Below are 22,983 nucleotides of genomic sequence, written 5' to 3'. Positions count from 1 at the left end.
TATTCTTGGTCAAAAGGCAGAGAGGCTATCAGAGAAGGGCCGATACTGCATGTTCTCATGTATTTTTGGAATTTCAAAAATCCACAGTCATATAAGTAGAATGGCCACCAGAAATGGAAGACGAAGAGAATGGAGAGATGTCAAAATGTGTGAAGTTACAGTTAGGTCTCCTGCATAGAGTTGTAATTATAGTTAATAACAAGTATACTTTAAATTGCAAAGAACACATTTCAAGAGTTCATATCAGAATTCTTCGTATCAGAAAAAAATAATATTTCAGTGAATAGGTAATTTGCCTGATTTAGTCATTCTATAATGTATGAGTGTGTGTGTGTGTGTGTGTGTGTGTGTATGTGTAGGTACAAAAATATCATACTATTCCCCATAATATATCATTCATTTTTTTCAGTACATATGAAAACAATACAAATTAAAAACATGAAAGATTGTCTATGGGGGCTGGAGAGATGGCTCAGAGGTTAAGAGCACTGACTGCTCTTCCAAAGGTCCTGAGTTCAAATCCCAGGAACCACATGGTGGCTCACAACCATCCTATCCATAATGAGATCTGATGCCCTCTTCTGGTGTGTCTGAAGACAGCTACAGTGTATTTACATATAATAAATAAATAATTTTTTTAAAAAAGAAAGATTGTCTAGGTAGTGATTTAAAAAAATTTGCACCCTGGGTATAGTGACTCATGCCACCTCTTGGGCAGAGGGAGGTAGAGCTGTATGGATTCAATGCCAGCTTGGTCTTCAAAGAATTCCAAGCCAGCCAGGCTGTTCTAGTGAGACTATGTCTCAAAAAAAGAAGAAAAGAAAAAGGGCAAGATGTACTTTGAAGGAAGTGTATGAAAACTGTGTGTAACTAGCTTTTTGGCTGGCCTGTTACTTGATATGTGGACCAGGCTTGCCTGGAACTTGTGAAGCTACATTTTCCTTTGCCTCTTGAACACTAGCATTACAGATGTGAAACATTACACCTGGCTTTGTTTTGTAGCCGTTGCCTGGGAGATCAAATATTTCATTATAGAGTGGTTCTCAACCTATGTTTTATAACCCCTTTGGGTTGCATATTGGATATCATGCATATCATATATTTATATTATAATTCATAACAGTAGCAAAATTACAGTTATTGAAGTAGCACTGAGATAATTTTATCATGGGGGGGGGTCACCACAATGTAAGGAACTGTATTAAAAGAAGGGATTGCATTAGGATGAGAACTGCTGTAAGGTTCAAGAAGTTTGAAGATCTAAGTTGAAACATTACTTCCAGGAATGAGAAGAGATTTATGAGACTAGAGAAGTAAACAACTCACAAGTCTCAAAAGGTTCCTGAAACTAGCAAGATACTAAGAAACCTTTTCCCTTTTTCCACCTTATAGTAGTAGGAACAATTGCTAAAGACAGGAGGCAGAGCTGCCTGGATAAGGCTTTCTAACCTGTTGCGCTGCATGAAAGTTGTACACAGAGCTCTAGGGATGCAGCCTTTCAGTGTTGTCACCCAGGTTGAGGGTGATACAGCTGGCTGCCTTTAAATTCATTGTTTCTGCTCCTGTGACTAATCCCAATAAACTAATTTGCTTACCAAATTAAGCTTTGTGCAGTTGTCATTTTCATCTGTAGCTGGTTACTTATCTGGGATAAATAGACATTTGGTTGTCATCTCTGTAGTCTCACCTAACAGGCTTCTACAGCATGGTTTATCACAATGAAGGGTCATCTTACCTGTTGGGTATATGTTGATCATATCCCTTTCTGGTCATTCAGATTTCCTCTTTCTACCTGTACAATTGTTTGATGCGTGTTCTTATAGCTAAGCTGTGAAAAAGGTATGTTCTTTTACTGTAGTGTTTTATTTGCAAACAATATCAGAAGTCAATTACAAGACTAGATTTAGGGGCTGGAGAGATGGCTCAGCTGTTCACAGCACTGACTGCTCTTCCAGAGGTCCTGAGTTCAATTCCCAGCAACTACATGATAGCTCACAACCATCTGTAATGGGATCTGATGCCCTCCCTCTTCTGGTGTGTCTGAAGACAGCTACAGTGTACTCATATACATAAAATTAATTAATTTAAAAAAGGACTAGATTTAAAAGGTGACACATCAAACTGGATGTGGCTGCACATGCCTTTAACCCCAGCATTTAGGACGCAGAGATAGGAAGATCTCTGAGTTCCATACCAGCCTGGCCTACAGAGTGAGTTCCCAGCTGCCAGAGCTACACAGCAAGACAAAGGTGATGTGTTTATCAGAAAGCACACCCCATTTAAGAACCATTGGGGACCTTCCTGGCAGATGGACTTTGTTTAGGCATATGTGCCTACTTTTATTCTTTTTTCCCCCTCATTCTGATGCTGGCCACTCTACAGATAGAACACAAATGTTCTTGGGGAGCATTCTAAATTTGTTCTGTTGTCTTCTCTGAGACTCAGTTTTGTGGTCTGACTCAGCTGGTTGTGGGACAGTGTGATTTTTTTTTTTTTTTTTGGTTTTTTTTTTTTTTTTTTGGTTTTCTTGGATTTGTTTTTTTTTTTGAGACAGGGTTTCTCTGGGTGTAGCCCTGCCCTGGAACTCACTCTGTAGACCAGGCTGGGCCTCGAACTCAGAAATCTGCCTGCCTCTGCCTCCCAGAGTGCTGGGATTACAGGCATGTGCCACTACCGCCCGGCTCAGTGTGATCTTTGGAAGCTTTTCATCTTGGTCTGTTTTCACTCTTTTTGTGCTCTGTGCTTGTGCTCTGTGCTTGGTTAGTTTTTCTGCTTCTCTTTCTCAAATGATATATGTTACATTTTCTCAGTTGCAAGCCTCAAAAACTGAACTGCACTCCAGGCCTTGGACTTTCCCCTAGTTTATAAACGTCCTTTGTGCTTTCCTAGAAAATTGAGGATGAATCAGGTGCTGTGTTGTAAGGTATGCTGACCCTCCTGGGATTCTAGTTTGATAGCTGTTTAAACAGTATGTAGCAATTCGAATTGGATTTGCAAGGGAGAATGGTTGCCAAGTCTCTGAAGTAGGGCATAGCCCTTAGCCTTTCCCCGTGTTTTCTTTCTGTTTGCTTGACAGTGTCTCATACGGCTCAGGCTTGACTTGACTCTAGAGCCTAGGAGAGCTTCAAACTCCTGATCCTCCTGCCTTGCCTTCCCAAATGCTGGGATAGCAGATATGTACCACTACACCCAAGTCTCCTTTTCTTTCCTTCCTTTCCTCTCCCCCCCCCCCCCATCTTTGAAATGGGATTTCTCTATGTAGCTCCTAGCCTGGCTATGTAGAACAGGGTGTCTTAGGATTGGGGCCGATTAATTCTTCTGCCATGATGAAATTACAGGCATGTATGTTGCTTACTTTTCTTTCTTTTTTTTCCCCTTGAGGCTGGGTCTTTGTTACATTATTCTGTCTATCATACTTGATATGTAGAACAGAATGGCCCCAAACTCCTAGAGATCTGCCTGCCTCTATGCTGCCACTGTGGTGTGTACTACATTGCATGGACACCTATTTTTCAACTGAAAAATTAGTCAAGAGAGATTTCCCTAGTCCATAGTCAATTAGTAGGTTGGGCCTTACACCTCTGAAGCAGCTTCAGTTTGCAATTTTCCTTGGCATAGGTCCATGAGTAAATCCATCTTTTTGTTGTTTTATTTATTTATTTTTTTGAGACAGGCTCTCATTATGTAGCCATTGCTGTCCTGGGACTCACTATATAGACCATGCTGGCCTCAGACTCACGAGATCCTTCTGTTGCTCTTTGCCTCCTGAGTGCCACTTTGCCCAACTGAGTAGATACATTATAACTGAGTTGATTGACTGATAATATGCGTATAATTAAAATTCAGAAATGTCATCATTTTTTGAATTAATAATCAAGAAAAGTTTCTAAATAGAACAGAATAGCAATGTAGAAATCTTTTAGGTACTTAGAATATACATACATAAAATCTCAATTTAAATAATTCTAAAATGAAAAAATAGATATTTTGGCTGAAGTCAGGGGTACTGGCAGAGTGCTCTAATCCCACCTCCTCAGAGGGGTTTCCTCATTATTCCTTCATGCATCCCAGTGCTGTGTCCTCTCTACGAACTGGCTGTGTGCTTTTTATCCTAAACAGTAAAGACTAAAATTATATGAATTTAATCCTTGACCCAGGGAGTGGCATTACTAGGAGGTGTGGCTTTGTTGGAGTAGGTGTGTCACTGTGGGTGTGGGCTTTAAGACTCTCAGCCTAGCTTCATGCAAGCCAGTCTTCTAGCAGCCTTCAGATGAAGATGTAGAATTCTCAGCTTCTCCTGCACCATGCATGCCTGGATGCTGCCATGCTCCCACCTTGATGATCATGGACTGAACCTCTGAACCTGTAAACCAGCCCCAGTTAAATGTTGTCCTTGTAAGAGTTGCCTTGGTCATGGTGTCGGTTCACAGCAGTAAAACACTAAGACAACCCTTTTAAATTTTTTTAAATTAAAATTTAAAATTACTTTTATTTATTTATTTGTGTGTGTGCATTCATAGCACGTGGGGTTCACGTTTGCAGGGGTCGGTTCCTTTCCTTCCACCACATGGGACCAGGCAATTGAAGTGTGGCAGGTGCCTTTTCCTGTGGATAGAATTTCATAGAGCCCAGACTGGACTAAAACTTGCTATGTAAATGAGTGTCATTTGGGGCAAAAGTAATAATTTTTACCTGCTTTGTTCCTTTTATGCTTGTAAAATATATTCTTTTTTTACTAATTGTCCTCATTTTGTTATTAAACAGGCTACCAAGCAGTTTCTTGAAGAAATCAACAAGTGGACAGTACAGTACAATGTTTCTCCACTCTCTTGGAATGTGGCTGTCAAGTTCCTTATGGCCAGAAAGTTTGATGTACTCCGTGCTGTAGAATTGTTCCATTGCTACAGAGTAAGTGGCTCAGGAACAGACAGATGGGTAATGGTTGAGCTAAGTATTGCTATTTTTTTCTGCTTTATTTTGTACATGTTGATTTTCTACTTCTCTCTTATTCTGTTAAAAACGGATGTCCATTTTCAGTGTCCACAAATTCTCTGAGAACTGAGGTTGGGCTGGCCAATTCCTGGAAACACTACTTAATGTACCTAAAGTTTGCTTGTAGACCAGCATGCTACTTGTTAGGACTGAGGCAAAGAAAGTTCCTAATGTCATCCTGGGACACATTCCTTCCTAGAGTTTTCATTCGTGCTGTCTTCCCTGCCTCCTGGATAACCTATTTGGTATATTTTACAGCTGTAGTATAAGGCCTCATAAAGTTTTAGAAAGCTGCCATTCTGATGAACTTTGAGCTAAAGAGCTATTCAAGAAATAATTGGTGCTAGCTCTGGGAAAGAAAAGTGGCTATATCAGCTAGGTCCCCTTCTTGGCAGTATTTTTTTTTGGTATTTGTTTTGTTTTGTTTTTGTTGAGACAAGGTTTCTCTGTATAGCCAACCTCTGCCTTGTGAGTGCTGGAATTAAAGGTGTGAGCCACCACTGCCCAGCTACAATGCTTTTTTAGATTTTTTTAAAGATTTATTTATTTATTTTATGTCTATGAGTACACTGTAGCTGTCTTCAGACACACCAGAAGAGGGCATCAGATCCCATTACAGATGATTGTGAGCCAACATGTGGTTGCTGGGAATTGAACTCAGGACCTCTAGAAGAGCAGTCAGTGCTCTTAACCCCTGAGGCACCTCTCCAACCCTTGTTTTGTTATTTTGAGACAGAGTTTCTCTCTGTGTAGCCTTGACTATCCCGGAACTTGTTCTGCACACCAGGCTGGTCTCAAACTCATAGAGACCCATCTGCCTCTGCTTCACAAGTGCTGGAGTTAAAGGCATGATCCACCACAGCTGGCTAAGATTGTTTAAAAGGGGAGTTCAAGACTGATTCTGTGTTACGTTTGCTTTCTAGGATTGTAGCCACTTTGATAGAAACTGTATGTTATGCTGCTTTGTGGTTTGAAATTTCACTGATTATCTTGGAGCCAGAAAGATCAGTTTGAAGACTTTGTACTTGCAAGGAGAGAGAATGGCAGTGTTATTAAACACATAATGTCGGGGGAGAGGGAGAAAAGTGGACACATTTAGAGTTCAAATGGGTAGGAGCTGCTTAGACTGGTGTGTGAGGGAAATGAGTGAGGCATCTGAGTTGGGACTTGTGTGTCAAGATCAGTGCTGTAAGATTAATTAATTTAGGAGACATTGAAGTGGGGTGGGTTCATGTAGACAGAAGCTCATGGGTTTAGTTTGTCCATGGCTTTGGGATATCCAAATAGAGAGTTCCTGTAAGCAACTGGAACATGAGTGTTGGCACAGAAAAGAAATCTGCACTAGAAATCTGTATTTCTGAATGGCCAAACTCAGGCTGACTCTTGGAGGCATCAAAACAGGTAGTCCTGAGAAGGTGGCTGCAGACAGGAATTATGGTAACAGCTGCCCTGGAATGGCAAGGCATGCTACAAAGGAATTCACAGTTCAGTTAGTTGATATCTAATGTCCCATCCTTGTGGTTTGATGGCTACATAAAGTTGTTCGCATATGTCATATTTTCACATTAATTCATCTCTTTATGGTTTCCTTTCTAGGAAACGAGAAGGAAGGAAGGTATTGTGAAGCTGAAACCTCATGAGGAGCCTCTTCGTTCTGAGATCCTCAGTGGAAAGTTTACCATCTTGGTGAGTCTGTAGAGCTCGTCTTGTGCTCTGTTACATCCTCTTGTAGCTGTTACCTTCTTTGGATTTTTGTGCTTAGGTTCCTTATCAACACATTTTGCTACTAAATTGTTTTAATAATAATTGAGTGCTTATGAATTAAAAGTATTAATTAATAATAGTTGAATTATTGAGTTATGGAGCAGTATTCAAAGTTTTTGTCTTAATTGATCCATTAAAGTTGTTGGTTAGCATGTTGGAAAGGGTTAATAATGTATCAAAACACATCCTTACTTAATGGAAAGTCTCTAGTAATTAGTGATCTCTTAGCCTCTCAGACAAATATGTGATAATATATTTAAGGTAGCATAGAAGCCATTATCTTGGTCTGTTTCTCTCCATCCTGCCTGGGAAATTAGTTACAAAGCCAGTGCAGAATCATCCTTTGATTCCTCTGCAGCTAAAAAAAATATGACATTTTTTAAGCCACAAGAATATGGTTCAAGGGAATGCTGAGAGAACCAGGCCTGTGGTGATGCTAACACTGACCCCTTTATGGAAGAATAGACACAAATCACAGAAGCTCTTCTCTTCATGCGCCAACTCTCCATGCAGGATAATAAGTCTAAAAGATTCCTGTGACTGATTTTTCATGTCTCAATATTCCCTGATTTATTTGTTTTAGAATGTTCGAGACCCAACTGGAGCCTCCATTGCCCTTTTCACTGCCAGGTTACATCATCCCCACAAGTCTGTCCAGCACGTGGTACTCCAGGCCTTGTTTTACCTGCTAGATAGAGCTGTGGACAGGTGAGCAGTAAGATTATTTTGTAGGTGTCTACCTGATTTACAAAGTGACAGTTTGTGAATTGATTAAACTCAAAGGTGCTCTCACCATGGTCCTTAGGACACAGCCTGAACAGCCTGAGTAGAAAACAACTCCTATGTTTAAGAGTGTGTGTTTCTGGATCTCTTTGCATCACCTTGCTTATTTTAGCATCAACAAAAGCTGAGAGAGACAATTCATAACAATTGCTAATATACTGAGAATGGTTTATTTGAAGGAGGAAAAGGACTGGAGTGTGTGTGTGTGTCTGTGTGTGTGTGTGTCTGTGTGTGAGGGCTTTCACATGCTAAGGCATGTGCTCTATCCTTAGCTTATATCCTAATCATTCCTTTTTTCCCCCCTTTAACTTTGAGATGCAGTCTGACTTAGTTACTTATATGAACTTGGTATTCTTCTGCCTCAGCATCTCAAACAGTAGAGATTACAGACCCATGTCACCAGACTTAGGTTATTTGTTTGTTAGTTTTGTTCATGTTAAAACTCTCTGGGTGCTGGGTGGTGATAGATCACGCCTTAAATCCCACCACTTGGGAGGCAGAGACAGTGAATCTCTGAGTGAGCCAGGGTTACACAGAAAAACCCTGTCTTGAAAACAACAACAATAACAACAACAGCTACAACAACAACAAAATCCCAGCCAAAACAAACAAACAAAAACCCTTTGGGTGTTAGAGAAATGGCTTAAAAATTAAGAGCATTGGTTGCTCTTTCAGAGAACCCAGGTTCAATTCCCAGCACCCATATGATAGCTCGTAACCATCTGTTACTCTAGTCTTAGGAGATTCAGGCCCTCTTTTAGCTTCAATGGGCATCAGGCATGTTTGCTGCTGTGCACGTATATATGTGTAGGCAAAACACTCACACACATAAAATAAAATAAAAACAGTAAAGAAGAAAAACCTCAAAACAAACCCCCTGGGGTAACCTGGGAGTATACGGGAGTGAGAACTTGCCAAGCATGTGTAAGACCGCAGAATCTTTCTCTCGTATCTTAAAACAAAAATAAAACAAGTCATGCCCAGTAGTTTCTGCAGTCTTAGAGTCAGAGACAGGAGTATCCCCACAAATTTGAGGTTTGCCTGGCCTACATAACAAATTCCAGGCCAGCCCAGGCTACATAGAGAGGATCTATCTTGATAAAAACTAAAGCAAGCTAAAAAAAAAAAAAAAAAAAAAAGCCAATCTGGAAGCTGCAGTTATGTGGCTCAGTGGTGGAAAGCTTGTTTATTCCCCTGTTTAATTCCCAATGCTAGAAGACAGCTAAATAGACGGACGGACGGATGGACAGACAGATGGACGGACAGATGATGGCTAGATAGATAGCCTAGTGGGTTGGTGAACTCTTTTAATGCCAGCACTCTGGAGGCAGAGGCAGGTGGGTCTGTTTAAGTTTGATGCCAGCTTTGTCTACATAGTGAGATCCAGCTATCTGAAGCTGTATGGTGATTCCCTGCCTCAAAAGGGTGTGTGTGTGTGTTGGAGTACCAGGGAGATGGCTCAACAGTTAAGAGTATTGACTACTCTTTGAGAGAACTGGATTTTTTATTCTCAGCACCCACATGGTGGCTCTCAACCATTGGCAGCTCCAATTCCAGGGTATCCAATACCCTCTCTAACCTCTGGTTACCAGATATGTGGTGCACATACATCCATGCAGGCCAAACACTCACACTATGAAAAAAATTAAAAATAACAGCTGGCTTGTTGTAATCTTAGTACTTAGGAGGTGGGGAAATGCTATGATTTTAAAGCCAACCTAAGCTGTGAGGAGAGACTCTGTCACACACACACACACACACACACACACACACACACACACACACACACAAAACCAAAAACCAAAAACAAAAAAACAAAACAAAAAAACAAAAAAACAAAAAAAACCCCCATAAAACAAAAACAAAAAAACAAATAAAAACCACAACAAAAAACCTGATCACAACCTTTCAGAGTCAGACAAAAGAGTACCTTAGACAGTTAAGGTGGTCAATTTGAGGCTGGTTTGAGTGGCGTAGAGAATTTCAGAATGGACTTGTTTTTTGTTGTTGGTTTGTTTTGGTTTGGTTTTTCAAGACAGGGTTTCTGTGTATGACCTTGGCTGTCTTGAAACTTGCTCTGTAGACCATGCTGGCCTTGAACTCAAAAGATCTCCCTGCATCTGCCTCTCCAGTATGGGATTAAAGGCGTAAACCATCACTTCCTGGCTTGTTTTGTTTGTTCTGAAATAAGGTTTCATATAGCTTTGCCTGGCCTAGATTATGGATTTACAAATTGAGAGTAGCCAAGAGACTGTCTGAAGTGAGGCTCTCTGAATAGCTAACTGCATACTGTCTTGTTACTTTTATAACATGTAGCCTCTGCTGTTGATGCTTAGAGGGAGATACATATAAATCTTACACATACTGTTATTCTGAAAATGAGAAGTTGCTGAGGAGTGAGGACAGTGATTTCAGTAGACTTGTACTCCCTAAGTAGCAGTTTGGAATTTCTCAGCCCTTAAGTCTTTAGGGTTACTTTCAAGACTGTGGTTACTTTTGAAATGGTCATTTCATTTAGGAGAGTGAGGAAAGCTACCTTTCTCAGAAAGTCCAGCAGAGAGGGAATGCTAACATGGCTGCACACTTATCTATTACCTGTCTTCTTCAAAGTGATCCATAACCTATCTTGCTGCTTTGATTACTTTCGGCACTTCCTTCTTTTGAAGCAGATGTGGAGCAAGCACTGTGTTTCAAGCTTTTTGGAGTCTCCTGCTGCATGTAGCTCCGGAATCAAACTCAGTAGGAAGCAGTTGACTCACTGTGATGCCTCATGTTATATTCCAGGAGAGCATCATATTTTTTATATCATTCCATGTGTGTTCAGAGGATAAGCAACTTCATATAGGATCCCAGAACCTGGGTCTTTATGCCCTGTAGCTTATGTTCATTATACTTCTTTCCTTGTGTCACTTACTTGTTTTAGGCCCCAATCTTTTAGGGGGGAAAAAACCCTGTAATTCTTTTAATTGGCCTTAGGTTTAGCTTGTTGAGAAAATGGAAATTCTCTAGACCTAGATAATCTACTTGGTTGTGCCTCTTTGACAGCATCTTTAATCTTGAGGAATATAATCTCTGTGGGGGTCATACAAAAAGGAGTTAAGATTAATATTAATGCATTAGGGGCTAGTAGAAATAAATTCTGCCAGAAAAAAACCTCTGTGCATTTTAGAATGAAAGTTTTTTTTTTCTTTTCAGAAAGTTAATTCACTGAGCCTGAGGTATATTAGATACACAAACTTTATATACTTGAACTGGATTTTGAAGTATTTTTGTATACACATAATTGACAAGAATTTGGTATTTTTTAATGTTAACTCTTTTTCGGTGCTTCCCTCTTAGACTTTGTAGAAGTATGATGGTGTGGGGCCTATAGGAGGGGTGAAAGATGAGGACACAACATAAGAACCTTGATGTGGCTCATACCTATAATCCTAGCACTAAAATGAGTGTGTCAGATGGACTAACCTAAGTTTAATACAAAGTGAGCACATGGGATAATAAAACCCTCTGCAAACAACAACAACAAAAAAAACCCCTAAAACAAATAAGTGTACAAACTTTCTGTCTAGAAACAGTATAATCAAATACTGGCAGGATGGCTCAGTATCTCAAAGCACAAGCTACACTAACCTGAGAATCTGAGCTTAAGCCCTGGATTTCATAGTGGAAAGACAGGACAGAGCTGACTGCTGAGACTCGTCTTCTGATTCCCACACTTGCTAAGGCACGCACACAAGAGCACACACACACACACACACAAACACTATACAGATGATCACACTTGCTAAGGCACATACACATAAGCACACACACACAAACACTATACAGATGATCACACTTGCTAAGGCACGCACACATGAGCACACACACACACACACAAACACTATACAGATGATCACACTTGCTAAGGCACGCACACATGAGCACACACACACACACACAAACACTATACAGATGATCACACTTGCTAAGGCACATACACATGAGCACACACACACAAACACTATACAGATGATCACACTTGCTAAGGCACGCACACATGAGCACACACACATAAACACTATACAGATGATGATGATGATGATGATGATTCTAATAACCTTTTAGGTATGTAAGGATCTGGCTTAGCTTTGAATAAAACCTTTGTATTAAATGCTTTGTTCAATGATTGGTTTACAGCTTTGAAACTCAAAGGAATGGACTGGTGTTCATCTATGACATGTGCGGGTCTAATTATGCCAACTTTGAGCTAGATCTTGGCAAGAAAGTCCTAAACCTGCTGAAGGTAAGATTATAAAGGGAGAATCCTTTTAAGTGTTCTTTTTTCTTTTTATTCTTTGGGAAAATATTATCTAGAAAAATGTAAACTTCAGATAATATGTTCAATTTTAAAGGTCACCTATATATAATAACTAATATCTGCTTCCTTATAACAAAAAGTCATCTTAGCCGGGCAGTGGTGGCACATTCCTTTAATCTCAGCACTTGCTTGGGAGGCAGAGGCAGGCGGATTTCTGAGTTCAAGGCCAGCCTGGTCTACAGAGTGAGTTCCAGGACAGCCAGGGCTACACAGAGAAACCCTATCTCGAAAAACAAACAAACAAACAAAATAAAAAAACAAAAAGTGATCTTAAAAGTCAAGTTGAAAGATTTGAGATGGCTTAGTGACTCCTACCAGTAATGCAAGCACTTGGGAGGCCAGGGCAAGAGTAGTGTCATGGGTTTGAGTTAGGCGGAACTACATAGTAAATTCCACTTGATCCTTGGCTACAAAGATTCAGACCAGCCTGAGCCACATAAGGAGTGAGGTCCTTTTACAAAGCAACAACCATAAAACTAAAAAGGAAATAATGAAAATGAAAAGCCACAGGCAAATTCTTAGACATAAAATGTCCCTTTTCCTGAGTTTTGTAATTAATAAAGGCCTACCTCTGACAACTCTGAAAAATGCCATCTAGCCAGTTACTTTCTGGACATGTGGCTGAGTTCTGGATGAAATTTAGCTTTCATTTCACTTTAGTGCATGTAAGTTCATTTGGCCTATTTATATTCATGTAGAATTATGCACATATATAGATGTGTAAAAGTTCTATACATATCGTTTCATAGTTCTTTATATCCCTATATCCATATATATATATGGCCTAGTGACTTGTTTTGTAAATTAATGTGTATGTGTATGTGCATGCATGTGCTTGTATGCTTGTATATATGGAGGCCTGCAGACAGCCTTAGACGTCATTTTCAGGCATTGCATCCACTTCTTTGAGACAAAGTCTACCATTGATCTGTAGTTCACCAATTAGGGTAGACTGGATGGCTAACCTGCCCCAGGGGTCCTTTAGTTTCTGCCTCACCCCCAGGATTACAAATATATACCACCACACTAAGCAATTTTATATTAGTTCTAGGTATTAGATTCAAGTCCTTGTGCTTGTAAGGCAAGCATATTATCAACTTGGCCATCTTCCTTAGCCATAAAGCTATTTTTTTTATATTTTAAAATATAATCAGCTGGGCAGTGGTGGCGCACGCCTGTAATCCCAGCACTCTGGGAGGCAGAGGCAGGTGGATTTCTGAGTTCGAGGCCAGCCTGGTCTACAGGTGAGTTCCAGGACAGCCAGGGCTATACAGAGAAACCCTGTCTTGAAAAAACCAAATCCAAAAAAAAAAAAAAAAGCCAAAACAACAACAAAACCAAAATATAATCAGGCAGGCTAATATAGTTCAGCTGGTACGATGCTTTGTAGCATTCAGAGGACCCTGCATTTGATTCCAAGTCCCTAGCTAGTGTCAGGAAGTGGAGGCAGGAGGATTAGAAACTCAAGGCCTCCTTGGTTTACATAGCAAGTTCTATGACAGCATAGGTTATTTTTCTGTTGCTATGCAAAACACCATGACCAAGGCAGGGTATGAGAGAAAGCATTTTATTGAGTTTATGGTTTCAGAGGGTTAGAGTTCATGACAGTGGAGTAAAAGCATGGTGGTACTAACAGCTGAGAGCTTACATTCTGATCCACAAGCCGGAGGGAAGGCAACTGAATGGCACCAGCCCTTTGTAGTCTCAATGCTTGCCCCCAGTGACATCCCTTCTCTAGCAATGCCACACTTTCTAATCCTTCCCAAACAGGTCCATCAACTTGGGACTAAATATTCAAATATATGAGCTTGTGGGTTCATTTTATTTAAACCACTAGAATGGGCTATATGAGACCATGTCTCAAACAACAAATACTCCCTCAAACCCCAAAAATGTGCTTTAAATAAATAAAAAGTGATTTATTTATTTAATGTATGTGAGTGCTCTATCTGCATGTACATCTCCTTGTCAGAAGTTGGCATCAGAACTCATTATGATGGTTGAAAGCTACTATGTAGTTTCTGGGAATTGAACTCAGGACCTTTGGAAGAGCATCTAATGCTCTTAACTGTTGGGTCATCTCTCCAGCCCCCAAACCATGCTTTTTAGTGTATAACTATTTAATATGACTAGGGAAGACTGAATGGCACAAAATAGATTGTGCAAGCCAGTTATGGTGGCACATGCCTTTAATCGTGTTAGAGGCCACCTTGGACTACATAATCAGATCCTTCTCAGAAAACAAAAATACAAATATACAGTATGAATGAACATAAATGTTCAGGAACTTGGAGTGTAGCTGAGTGGGAGAGTGTACGCTTGGTATTTGTGAGATGTGTTGTCATGGGATTGTAATACCAGCACTTGAGAAGGTAAGGTAGGACTGCCAATAGTTTAGGACCAGCTTATGCTACATAAGATTCCCAGACCAGTCCAGGATGACTATAGACAAGACCCTGCCTTTAACTAAGATAAGACAACAAAACAAGCATTTGGGCAAGTGTCCTATCATGGGGTGAGAGGTAGAGAGTGGGGGTAGGGTTGGGGGTGGGCAGCAGAGCCAGGTGGATCTCTGTGAGTTCAAGGCCAACCTAGTCTACATAGCCAATTCCAGGGCAGTCGGGACAAGATGTTGAGACTCTTTGTTTTTGTTTGTTTGTTTGTTTAAATAATTTGTGCTGCTAGCATAGCTTTTCAGAAATTAAATTGGTTAAAGGGTATATGTACATTTTGAAGAATATGTAATGGGTCTTAGTGGTCAAGAGCACTGGCTGTTGTTTCAGAGATCTCACATGACTGCTTACAATTGTCTGTAACTCCAACTCCAAGGGCTACAATACCCTCACACCAATGAACATAGACTAGACTAGACTAGACTAGACTAAGAATATATAATGGAAGATGCTTTCCTATAGATACTATCAATGAGCAGGTTTTCCAAGGCTGTATGAGATAACTTCTCTGTTTGGTCTTATTGTGAGACAGGGTCCCTAAATATTATAGGCTTGCCCCGTGCTTGCTGTGTAGACCAGGCTTTATATCTCCCAAGTGCTGGTACAGTATGATTGTTTAAGTGGACTATGGCCAGTTCTCTTATCTGTTTGCTCTGATGAAGGTGATGTAACATAATGGTTGCTGCTGTCCTCCACCTTATTGAAATAAAGCTATTTCTCCAAATTGATCAGGCAGTTAAAAAGGGGCTTTGGGGATTTATCCTGAAATAAATTCTTGCATCTTTGAAGGAAGGGAAAAAAGTAGTTTTTAAGTCTGAATGAAGAAGCCTTTGGAGAACTTTGCTGTGGATTTTGTATATTCTGTGTAGGGAGGGTTTATAAACTCCTCAAATTTAGCAGAACCAAGACTGAGTGGGAAGAACAAAGGCTAATAAATGAAACTGAGATTAATTTATTCAAAATGCAAAAAAACAAAAAACAAAAAACCCTAAAGCTACAGTTGCCCTTTTTAGCCAGTTACTGGGGACTGCATATTTATTTTGGATGTATGCATTCATGAGTGTGCAGGTGCACATGTGTGTATGTGTAAGGCGAGGGAGCCACTGTAGGTGCCATCCTTAGGATTTGTCTACCGTGTTTTTTGAGATAGGGTCTTCTCAAGGACTCAGGGCTCCCTGACTGGACAAGGCTGCTGGCCACTGAGCTTAGGATCCATCGCTTTGTCTCACTTGAGCTGGTGACTTTATGTGCCTACTAGAGGTTGAACTCAGGTCCTCTATGCTTGAGTGGTATGCCCTTTACCGATAGAGACATCCCTCCAGCCCCCTGATTTCTTATTACATGGTAAGCCTGCCCCAAGAAAGGCTGGAATTTTAAAAAGTGGAATGAAACCAAGTACTGTGGCTTAACAGTGATATGCTACAGTATATGTCTTTTGTCTTATGTCTTATATAAATAGGTTATCTCTTTTTTTCTAAGAGTAGTTTATTTACTTTTCTAAGACCTCATTTGTACTTGTACACACTAGTTCTTGTGTGGGTGTATGTATGTATGTATGTATGTATGTATGTATGTATGTATGCATGCATGCATTTGTGCATTTTATTGTGTTGGATATCTTGGTTTTGTTTTTGTTTTATTTGAGACAGGGTTTCTCTGTACAGCCCTGGCTGTCCTGGAACTCACTCTGTAGACCAGAATGGCCTCAAACTCAGAAATCTGCCTGCCTCTGCCTCCCAAGTGCTGGGATTAAAGGCGTGCGCCACCACGGCCGGCTGTGTTGGATATCAAACCTAGTTTTTGTACATGTTAAACACATAGTATCACTGAGTTACACCTTTGGCCTAGCTTGTTTTTATTGGTTTAATAAATGAACAAATGGAGAAAAGATTAAAGGTAGACTCTGTTATATGTATATACACACAGATTGAACTAGATGAAGATTATAAAGTAAAATGTTTATCCTCAATTTATTAAAAAATCTAAGTTTTAGTAAGCTGAATTTTTATAGGCTGCAAATATGTGTGCTGTCGTGTGATCTGTGCAGTATGAACAGGAACATCAGGGCCATGAGGTGACTCAATGAGGACACGTGCCTTGAGAGCCTGGTGATGCAGGCTCAGTACCCAGAATCCACCCATAAAGGCAGAAGGAGGAAACTTGTCCTGTGTTCACACTGGCACGTATGTCCCCACTCACCATAATAAAAAAGAATAATTTTTGATCCATAAAGTATATGATTAACATGAATTTAACATCATTACTTTTAAAGGTAATCAGCTTCTAATTCTTTATTTATTTTCATCACTTTCAACCTACCTACTTCTGAATTAAGCTGTCAGGTTTCTCTGTTGCCTGTGCATGAGGAAGAGTGGCGAGAACCCATACTTTGGGTCTGAACAATTTCAGGCATGGCTGGACTTTAACTCCTCACCCATCTTCTCCACAGGGAGCATTTCCAGCTCGACTGAAGAAGGTGCTGATCGTAGGGGCACCCATATGGTTCCGAGTGCCCTACTCTATTATCAGCCTGCTCTTGAAGGATAAGGTCCGCGAAAGGGTAAGGCTGGCCAGGCTTTTCCTATTGGAGCTAGATAATACATTCTGGTCTCTGATGGCAAACTTTCGCCAGTTAGTTTTCTGCCTTCAGAGAATACTCTGGGCTGATTTCAGAGTGGTGTCTCCTTTACCGTACCCAGTCCCTCTCTCTACTCATCAGTCTGTGACATGATGCCTTCGTTGTCCACAAACCTGTGTGTAAGAACAGGCTACAATTCATCTGACTCCTTCACAATACCTTGAGTACAAAAGTACTGAACCATGTGTCCTGGAAATATTTTAAGGATTGTATGATTTCCAAAGTTTAACTTAATGCTACATAAGGCACTCTTAATATTTCATAGTATTTAAAATTTGGAGGTATAACTCAGTGTCAAAGTGCATACTCAGCATGCCCAAGGGACTAGGTATAGCCCCCAACGCCCTACCCCAAAAACAAAACCAAAATCAGCAATTGATATAACTATATTAGCTCAATTGGTGTTAGAATTTTTCTGGGGCTATGTAACTCAGTAGTAGAGTACTTGCCTAGCTTCTGAAAGCCCCTGGAGATAGATTCTGGCATAAGTAAAAAAAGAAAAAAGGAAAAAAGAAAGGGTGGGGGCGGAGGGAAGAGAGTGAGTGAGTGAGCACAGGAAAGTCAAACTGGCTTATTTCCTGGGAAGTACTGTTAAGTCCCTGTGAGTGACCTTCACACTGGTGGGGTTCTTTGAGACAGAGTTTCATTCTATGACTGAGGCTGGCCTCAGCTCACTGTCACTGTCGTAGCCCATGAGGGGTCACATTCTTGGCAGTCTTTAGCCTCAGCCTTCCAAGGACTAGGTGTGACTGGAGTGAACCACCATGCACATCCCTGCACATTGTTTTTCTTAAAACAGTTTCTTATTGCTTCTAAGTTAAAATTGACCTCATTCACTCTCTCTCTCTCTCTCTCTCTCTCTCTCTCTCTCTCTCTCTCTCTCTCTCTCTCTCTCTCTTTGTTTTTTGTTTTTGGTTTTGGTTTTTCGAGACAGGGTTTCTCAGTGTAATAATCTTTTCGGAATAGCATTCCTGTCCCATAGAGATCTTAAGGAGAAATAACTTGGCCTAGCATGGCTATATTTAAGTATGTAACAGAATCAAATATGATTACTTAATGTTTTTCCCAGATTACCATTTCTAGGTGGCTTTGTCTTTCTTTCATAGAATTCTGTCTTTGAGGACATCCATACAAAGCTGTGAGTAAAGTCTAAGCTAAGAGATGTAGAATAGATGGAGTTAGTATGAGATTGACAACAGTAGTCACTACCTCTGCATTCTTAGCTTCCAACAAGAAGAGCACCATCAAGAGATGGTGCTGAAAAGGCTTGTTAACAGAGTGAAGCCTGGCCGGGAGGTGGTGGCGCACGCCTGTAATCCCAGCACTTGGGAGGCAGAGGCAGGTGGATTTCTGAGTTCGAGGCCAGCCTGGTCTACAAAGTGAGTTCCAGGACAGCCAGGGCTACACAGAGAAACCCTGTCTTGATAAAAACAAACAAACAAAAAGCAAACAAACAAACAAAAGCCAGAGTGAAGCCTTTGCTCACAATCCCTTTGTTTAAGAAGAGAAATAACTTGGACCCTAATTCCAGGAGTTCATGTGATCAACATTCTGGGGATTCGAACTTAACTATCTGAGAAATTCATAGGATTTTAAACCAAAGCTGATAAAATTCAGTCTGCCTCTTTTCAAACACAGTGTTTTAAGCAAATCTCATCGGATTTTGAAACCTAGTAGAAGCACATTTGTTATTATCTTGTTTGTATCTTTGCTTACCCACAGCCCCAGTACTCAATGTTGTTCTTTCTTTCCTTGCAGATTCAGATATTAAAGACATCTGAAGTTACCCAGCACCTGCCTAGGGAGTGCCTTCCAGAAAATCTGGGTGGGTACGTCAAAATTGACCTCGCTTCTTGGAATTTCCAGTTCCTGCCCCAAGTGAACGGCCACCCAGATCCCTTCGATGAGATCATCCTGTTTTCCCTACCTCCTGCTTTAGACTGGGACTCAGTACATGTTCCAGGTCCTCATGCCATGACCATCCAAGAGTTGGTAGACTATGTTAACACCAGGCAAAAGCAGGGCATCTATGAGGAGTATGAAGACATTCGTCGTGAAAACCCTGTTGGCACTTTCCACTGTTCCATGTAAGTAGGAGAGGTTTGGGTCACAATCAGCTACCCAGGATGTTCTTGCAAATGATGCCTACAGCTGCTTCAGTATCTCAGTTCCTTTATAGAGGGTTTCCCTCGTGTTAAGAAGCGTCTCAGGAAGGCTGAACATGGTAGTGTATGCCTTTAATCCCAGGATTTGGAAGGCAGATGAAAGTGAATCTCCGTGGGTTAGAAGTGAGCCTGGTCTGCATAGTGAGCTCCAGGCTAGTTGGGGCAACACATAAAAACAATACATAAATAAAGAGGCTTCCTGGGAAGATGGTTAAGTGGGTAAGAGCACCTGCTCTGCAACATGGGGATCTCCGTCCAGATCTCCAGCACCCATATAAAGGCCAGGCATGGCTGCACTTGTATATAACTCCACTGCTGTGGGGCAGCCAGAGATGCGTCCTGTGTAGACCAGGCTGGCTGAACTCATAAAGATGTGCCTGCCTCTGCCTCCTGAGTGCTAGAATTAAAGGTGTGTGTCATCATGCCTAACTTTTGATAGAATTTTGGAAGAGGGAAAAAATGAGTTAGTAACTGAGATAAGGCAATTCTCTCCTTGTGAGAGAGAGAAAGACAGAGAGACAGAGAAACAGAGAGAGAGTCAGAGAGAGTTATATCTCTAAGAAGTATATGTGTGTGTGTTTGGATATATAATATATAGTACAATATTATATATTATTATCTTAGTTAGGCTTTTACTACCATGAACAGACACCATAACCAAGGCAACTCTTGTAAGGACACCATTTAATTGGGGCTGGCTTACAGGTTCAGAGGTTCAGTCCATTATCATCAAGGTCGGGACATAGCAACATCCAGGCAGGCATGGTGCAGGATGAGCTGAGAGTTCTACATCTTCATCATCTGAAGGCTGATAGCAGAATACTGGCTTCCAGGCAGGTAGGATGAGGGTTCTAAAGCCTACACCCACAATGACACACCTACTTCAACAAGGCCACACCTTCTAATTGTGCCACTCCCTGGGTCAAGATATACAAACCATCATAATTACAGCTATATATAATATTAAACTTTTTGAGATTTTATTTATTTTTATTGTATGTGTATGGTTATTTTTGCCTGTGTGTATGTTTGTCCTCCATGTGTGTGTAGTGCCCTTGGATGCTGGAAGAGGACAATGGAACCTTAAGGATTAGAGTTACAGCTGCAACTGTTATACTCAAGGGTTCCAGAAATCCAGCCTGGGTCCTCTTGAAGAGCAGGCTGTGCATGCTCTTGATTACTGAGCCATCTCTCCATCCCCTCACTGTCCTTCTGGCCTTTAATAAGGATACCTGGCTTTAACACCTCTCCATTTCTCTCTCTCTCTCTCTCTTTCTCCTTCCTTCCTTCCCTCCCTCCCTCCCTCTCACCCTCCCTTCCTCCCTCCCTCCCTTTACCCCTCTCTTGAGACAGGGTTTGTTTGTATGTTTTTTGAGACAGGGTTTCTCTGTGTGTGTAGCCCTGGCTGTTCTGAAACTTGCTCTGTAGACCAGGCTGGCCTCAGACTCATAGAGATCTGTCTGTCTCTGCTTCCCGAGTTCTGGGATTAAAGGTATGTGCCACCAACTCCTGGCTACATTTTCTTTTTAAGTTAAAAAAAAGCAAAAAGTCAAAATTCATACATGATAAATTACTTGATAAATTACTTTTATAAATATTTATAAGTGGTATTTTGTAAATACTAAAACCTTTGCTTCACAACAAGCTTTGTTAAAAAGATGAAAAGGTGCCAGGCAGTGGTGGTGCACGCCTTTAGCCCCAGCACTTGGGCATCTAAGGCAGGCAGATCTCTGTGAGCTCAAGGTCAACCTGCTCTACAGAGCAAGTTCCAGGAAAGCCAGAGCTGCACAGCGAAATCCTGTCTTGAAAAATGTGAAAGAAAAAAATATGAAAAGGCAAATTTTATTTTTATTTATTAGTATTATGTGTGTCTCTCTGTGTGTAAGTTATGTGTACAGATTTCACCGAGGTATTAGATCCCCCTAGAGTTGGAATCACAGGCAGTTCTAAGTGTTCTTAATTACCAAGCTATCTTTCCAGCCTCAAAGGAAAGTTTTTAAGATGTAGAAAAGAGGGAGCTGTAGAGATGGCTCAGTGGTTAAGAGCACTGCCTGCTTTTCCAGATGTCCTGACTTCAATTCCCAGGAACTACATGGTGGCTCACAACCATCTGTAATGGGATCCAGTGCCCTCTTCTGGTATGCCTGAAGACAGTGACAGTGTACTCATACATGTAAAATAAGAATATCTTTAAAAAAGAAAAAAAAAGGTAGAAAAGAGCCAGGTGTGAGATTGACCTGCGCTGTGGTGTGAAAGCCTGGCTCAAAACAACAAACCATTCACCAATGAAGGGCAGTGATAGGACTTTGCTCATAAATTCCTTCCTGCTAAGCCAAGGACCTGAGTTTGATCCTTGGAACTAACTTAGTAGAAATAGAGAACTAACTTCTGCATTTCTTACTCTCTGACTTCTGCATGTACCTCTGACACCAAGTAAATAAATGAACATTTAAATTAAAAAGATGAAATAAAAAATGTAAGTAGAAAAGTCTAAAGTATAAAAATCTCCAGGTCTTGTAATCAGAAGGCTACTTGTAAAAAAATAAATAAAAAAAGAAGGATACTTGTTTTTGTTTTGCAGTGTTTGTTTTTTCTTTATTATGGAAAGGGATTCATTATGAAGCTGGAAGCACTCCCAGCCCTCACCCTTAACTCTGTCTGATACACAGTAGGTTCTAGATACACAGATACACAAACAGGTCCTAGAATGGAGACGTGGATTTCCAGCCAGTTTGCTCATACCATTATGTATACTTATGTGCCCACAGTATAGAATACCATTGAGACAGGGTCTCAGGCTCTGTATGCAGTAAGTTTGATGTTGAACTTCTAGTCTTCCTGGCTGTACCACCTGAGGGCTAGCCTTACAGGCATGTGCTACCACACCCAGCTTATGTAGTAATGGAGGAGCCAGCCCAGTGTTCTCTGCATGTTAAACAACTGAACTACACCCCAGCTCTCCACCAATATCAGATATTATTTGTGGATGGTCTTGGTTAACATTTTAGTTTTTAATAAATAATAGATTGAAACAAAAATTTTTTCAGAGTCAAACAGTTCAAAGCAGCAGCAGCAGCAGCAGCGAGGGTTGAGGGCCTGCAAGCACTCTTCCACTGAGGTTTAGCCCCTTCATTTATCTCTAGAGAAGGGATCTTGTATAGTCCTGGCTGTCCTGAAGTTCTGCAGGTAGCTAAGATCCTCACACTTCCCCTTGTTTTAATTCACCTCTTACTTTCTTCAGGTCTCCAGGAAACCTAGAGAAAAACAGATATGGAGATGTACCCTGCCTGGACCAGACACGAGTGAAGCTGACGAAACGAAGTGGCCATACTCAGGTAGATAGATAAACGCCACCTTGTCATAGCATACTCAGGTAGGTAGATAAATGCCACCTTGTCATAGCACCATGGCAAATTAAGACTCTTTCAAGGTGAAACTTTTTTTTTAAGATTTTATAAGATTTTATTTATTATTATGTCTAAATACACTGTAGCTGTCTTCAGATACCCCAGAAAAGGGCGTCAGATCTCATTATGGATGGTTGTGAGCTACCATGTGGTTGCTGGGATTTGAACCCAGGAGCTTCAGAAAAGCAGTCAGTGTCCTTAATGACTGAGCCATCTCTCCAGCCCCTCAAGGTGAAACTTTTTTTTTTTTGAGCCAGGGTTTCTCTGTATAGCCCTGGCTGTCCTGGAATTCACTCTGTAGACCAGGCTGGCCTCGAACTTAGAAATCTGCCTGCCTCTGCCTCCCAGAGTGCTGGGATTACAGGCGTGCACCACCACCGCCTGGTGAAACTTAGTATTGTGCTGCAAGCAGGTGAAATGA

At 40.9% G+C, this 22,983-nt stretch overlaps 1 protein-coding gene across 2 annotated transcripts in view; it reads left to right on the top strand.

Annotated features, from left to right (window-relative positions):
- Ptpn9 (protein tyrosine phosphatase non-receptor type 9) overlaps nt 1-22,983 on the top strand; it is a 75,794-nt gene that overhangs the window by 34,900 nt on the left and 17,911 nt on the right. For both annotated transcript variants that reach the window (XM_052188268.1, XM_052188269.1), the window contains 7 exons: nt 4,765-4,908; nt 6,589-6,678; nt 7,340-7,464; nt 11,719-11,824; nt 16,802-16,912; nt 18,749-19,077; nt 22,397-22,490. In XM_052188268.1, coding sequence (XP_052044228.1) covers nt 4,765-4,908; nt 6,589-6,678; nt 7,340-7,464; nt 11,719-11,824; nt 16,802-16,912; nt 18,749-19,077; nt 22,397-22,490 — 999 coding nt within the window. The remainder of the gene's footprint in view (nt 1-4,764; nt 4,909-6,588; nt 6,679-7,339; nt 7,465-11,718; nt 11,825-16,801; nt 16,913-18,748; nt 19,078-22,396; nt 22,491-22,983) is intronic.

Source organism: Apodemus sylvaticus, chromosome 7 (assembly GCF_947179515.1).
Source record: "Apodemus sylvaticus chromosome 7, mApoSyl1.1, whole genome shotgun sequence".
Taxonomy (NCBI): Eukaryota; Metazoa; Chordata; class Mammalia; order Rodentia; family Muridae; genus Apodemus; species Apodemus sylvaticus.
Note: the sequence above shows the minus strand (reverse complement) of the source record. Positions and strands in the feature narration are given on the sequence as shown.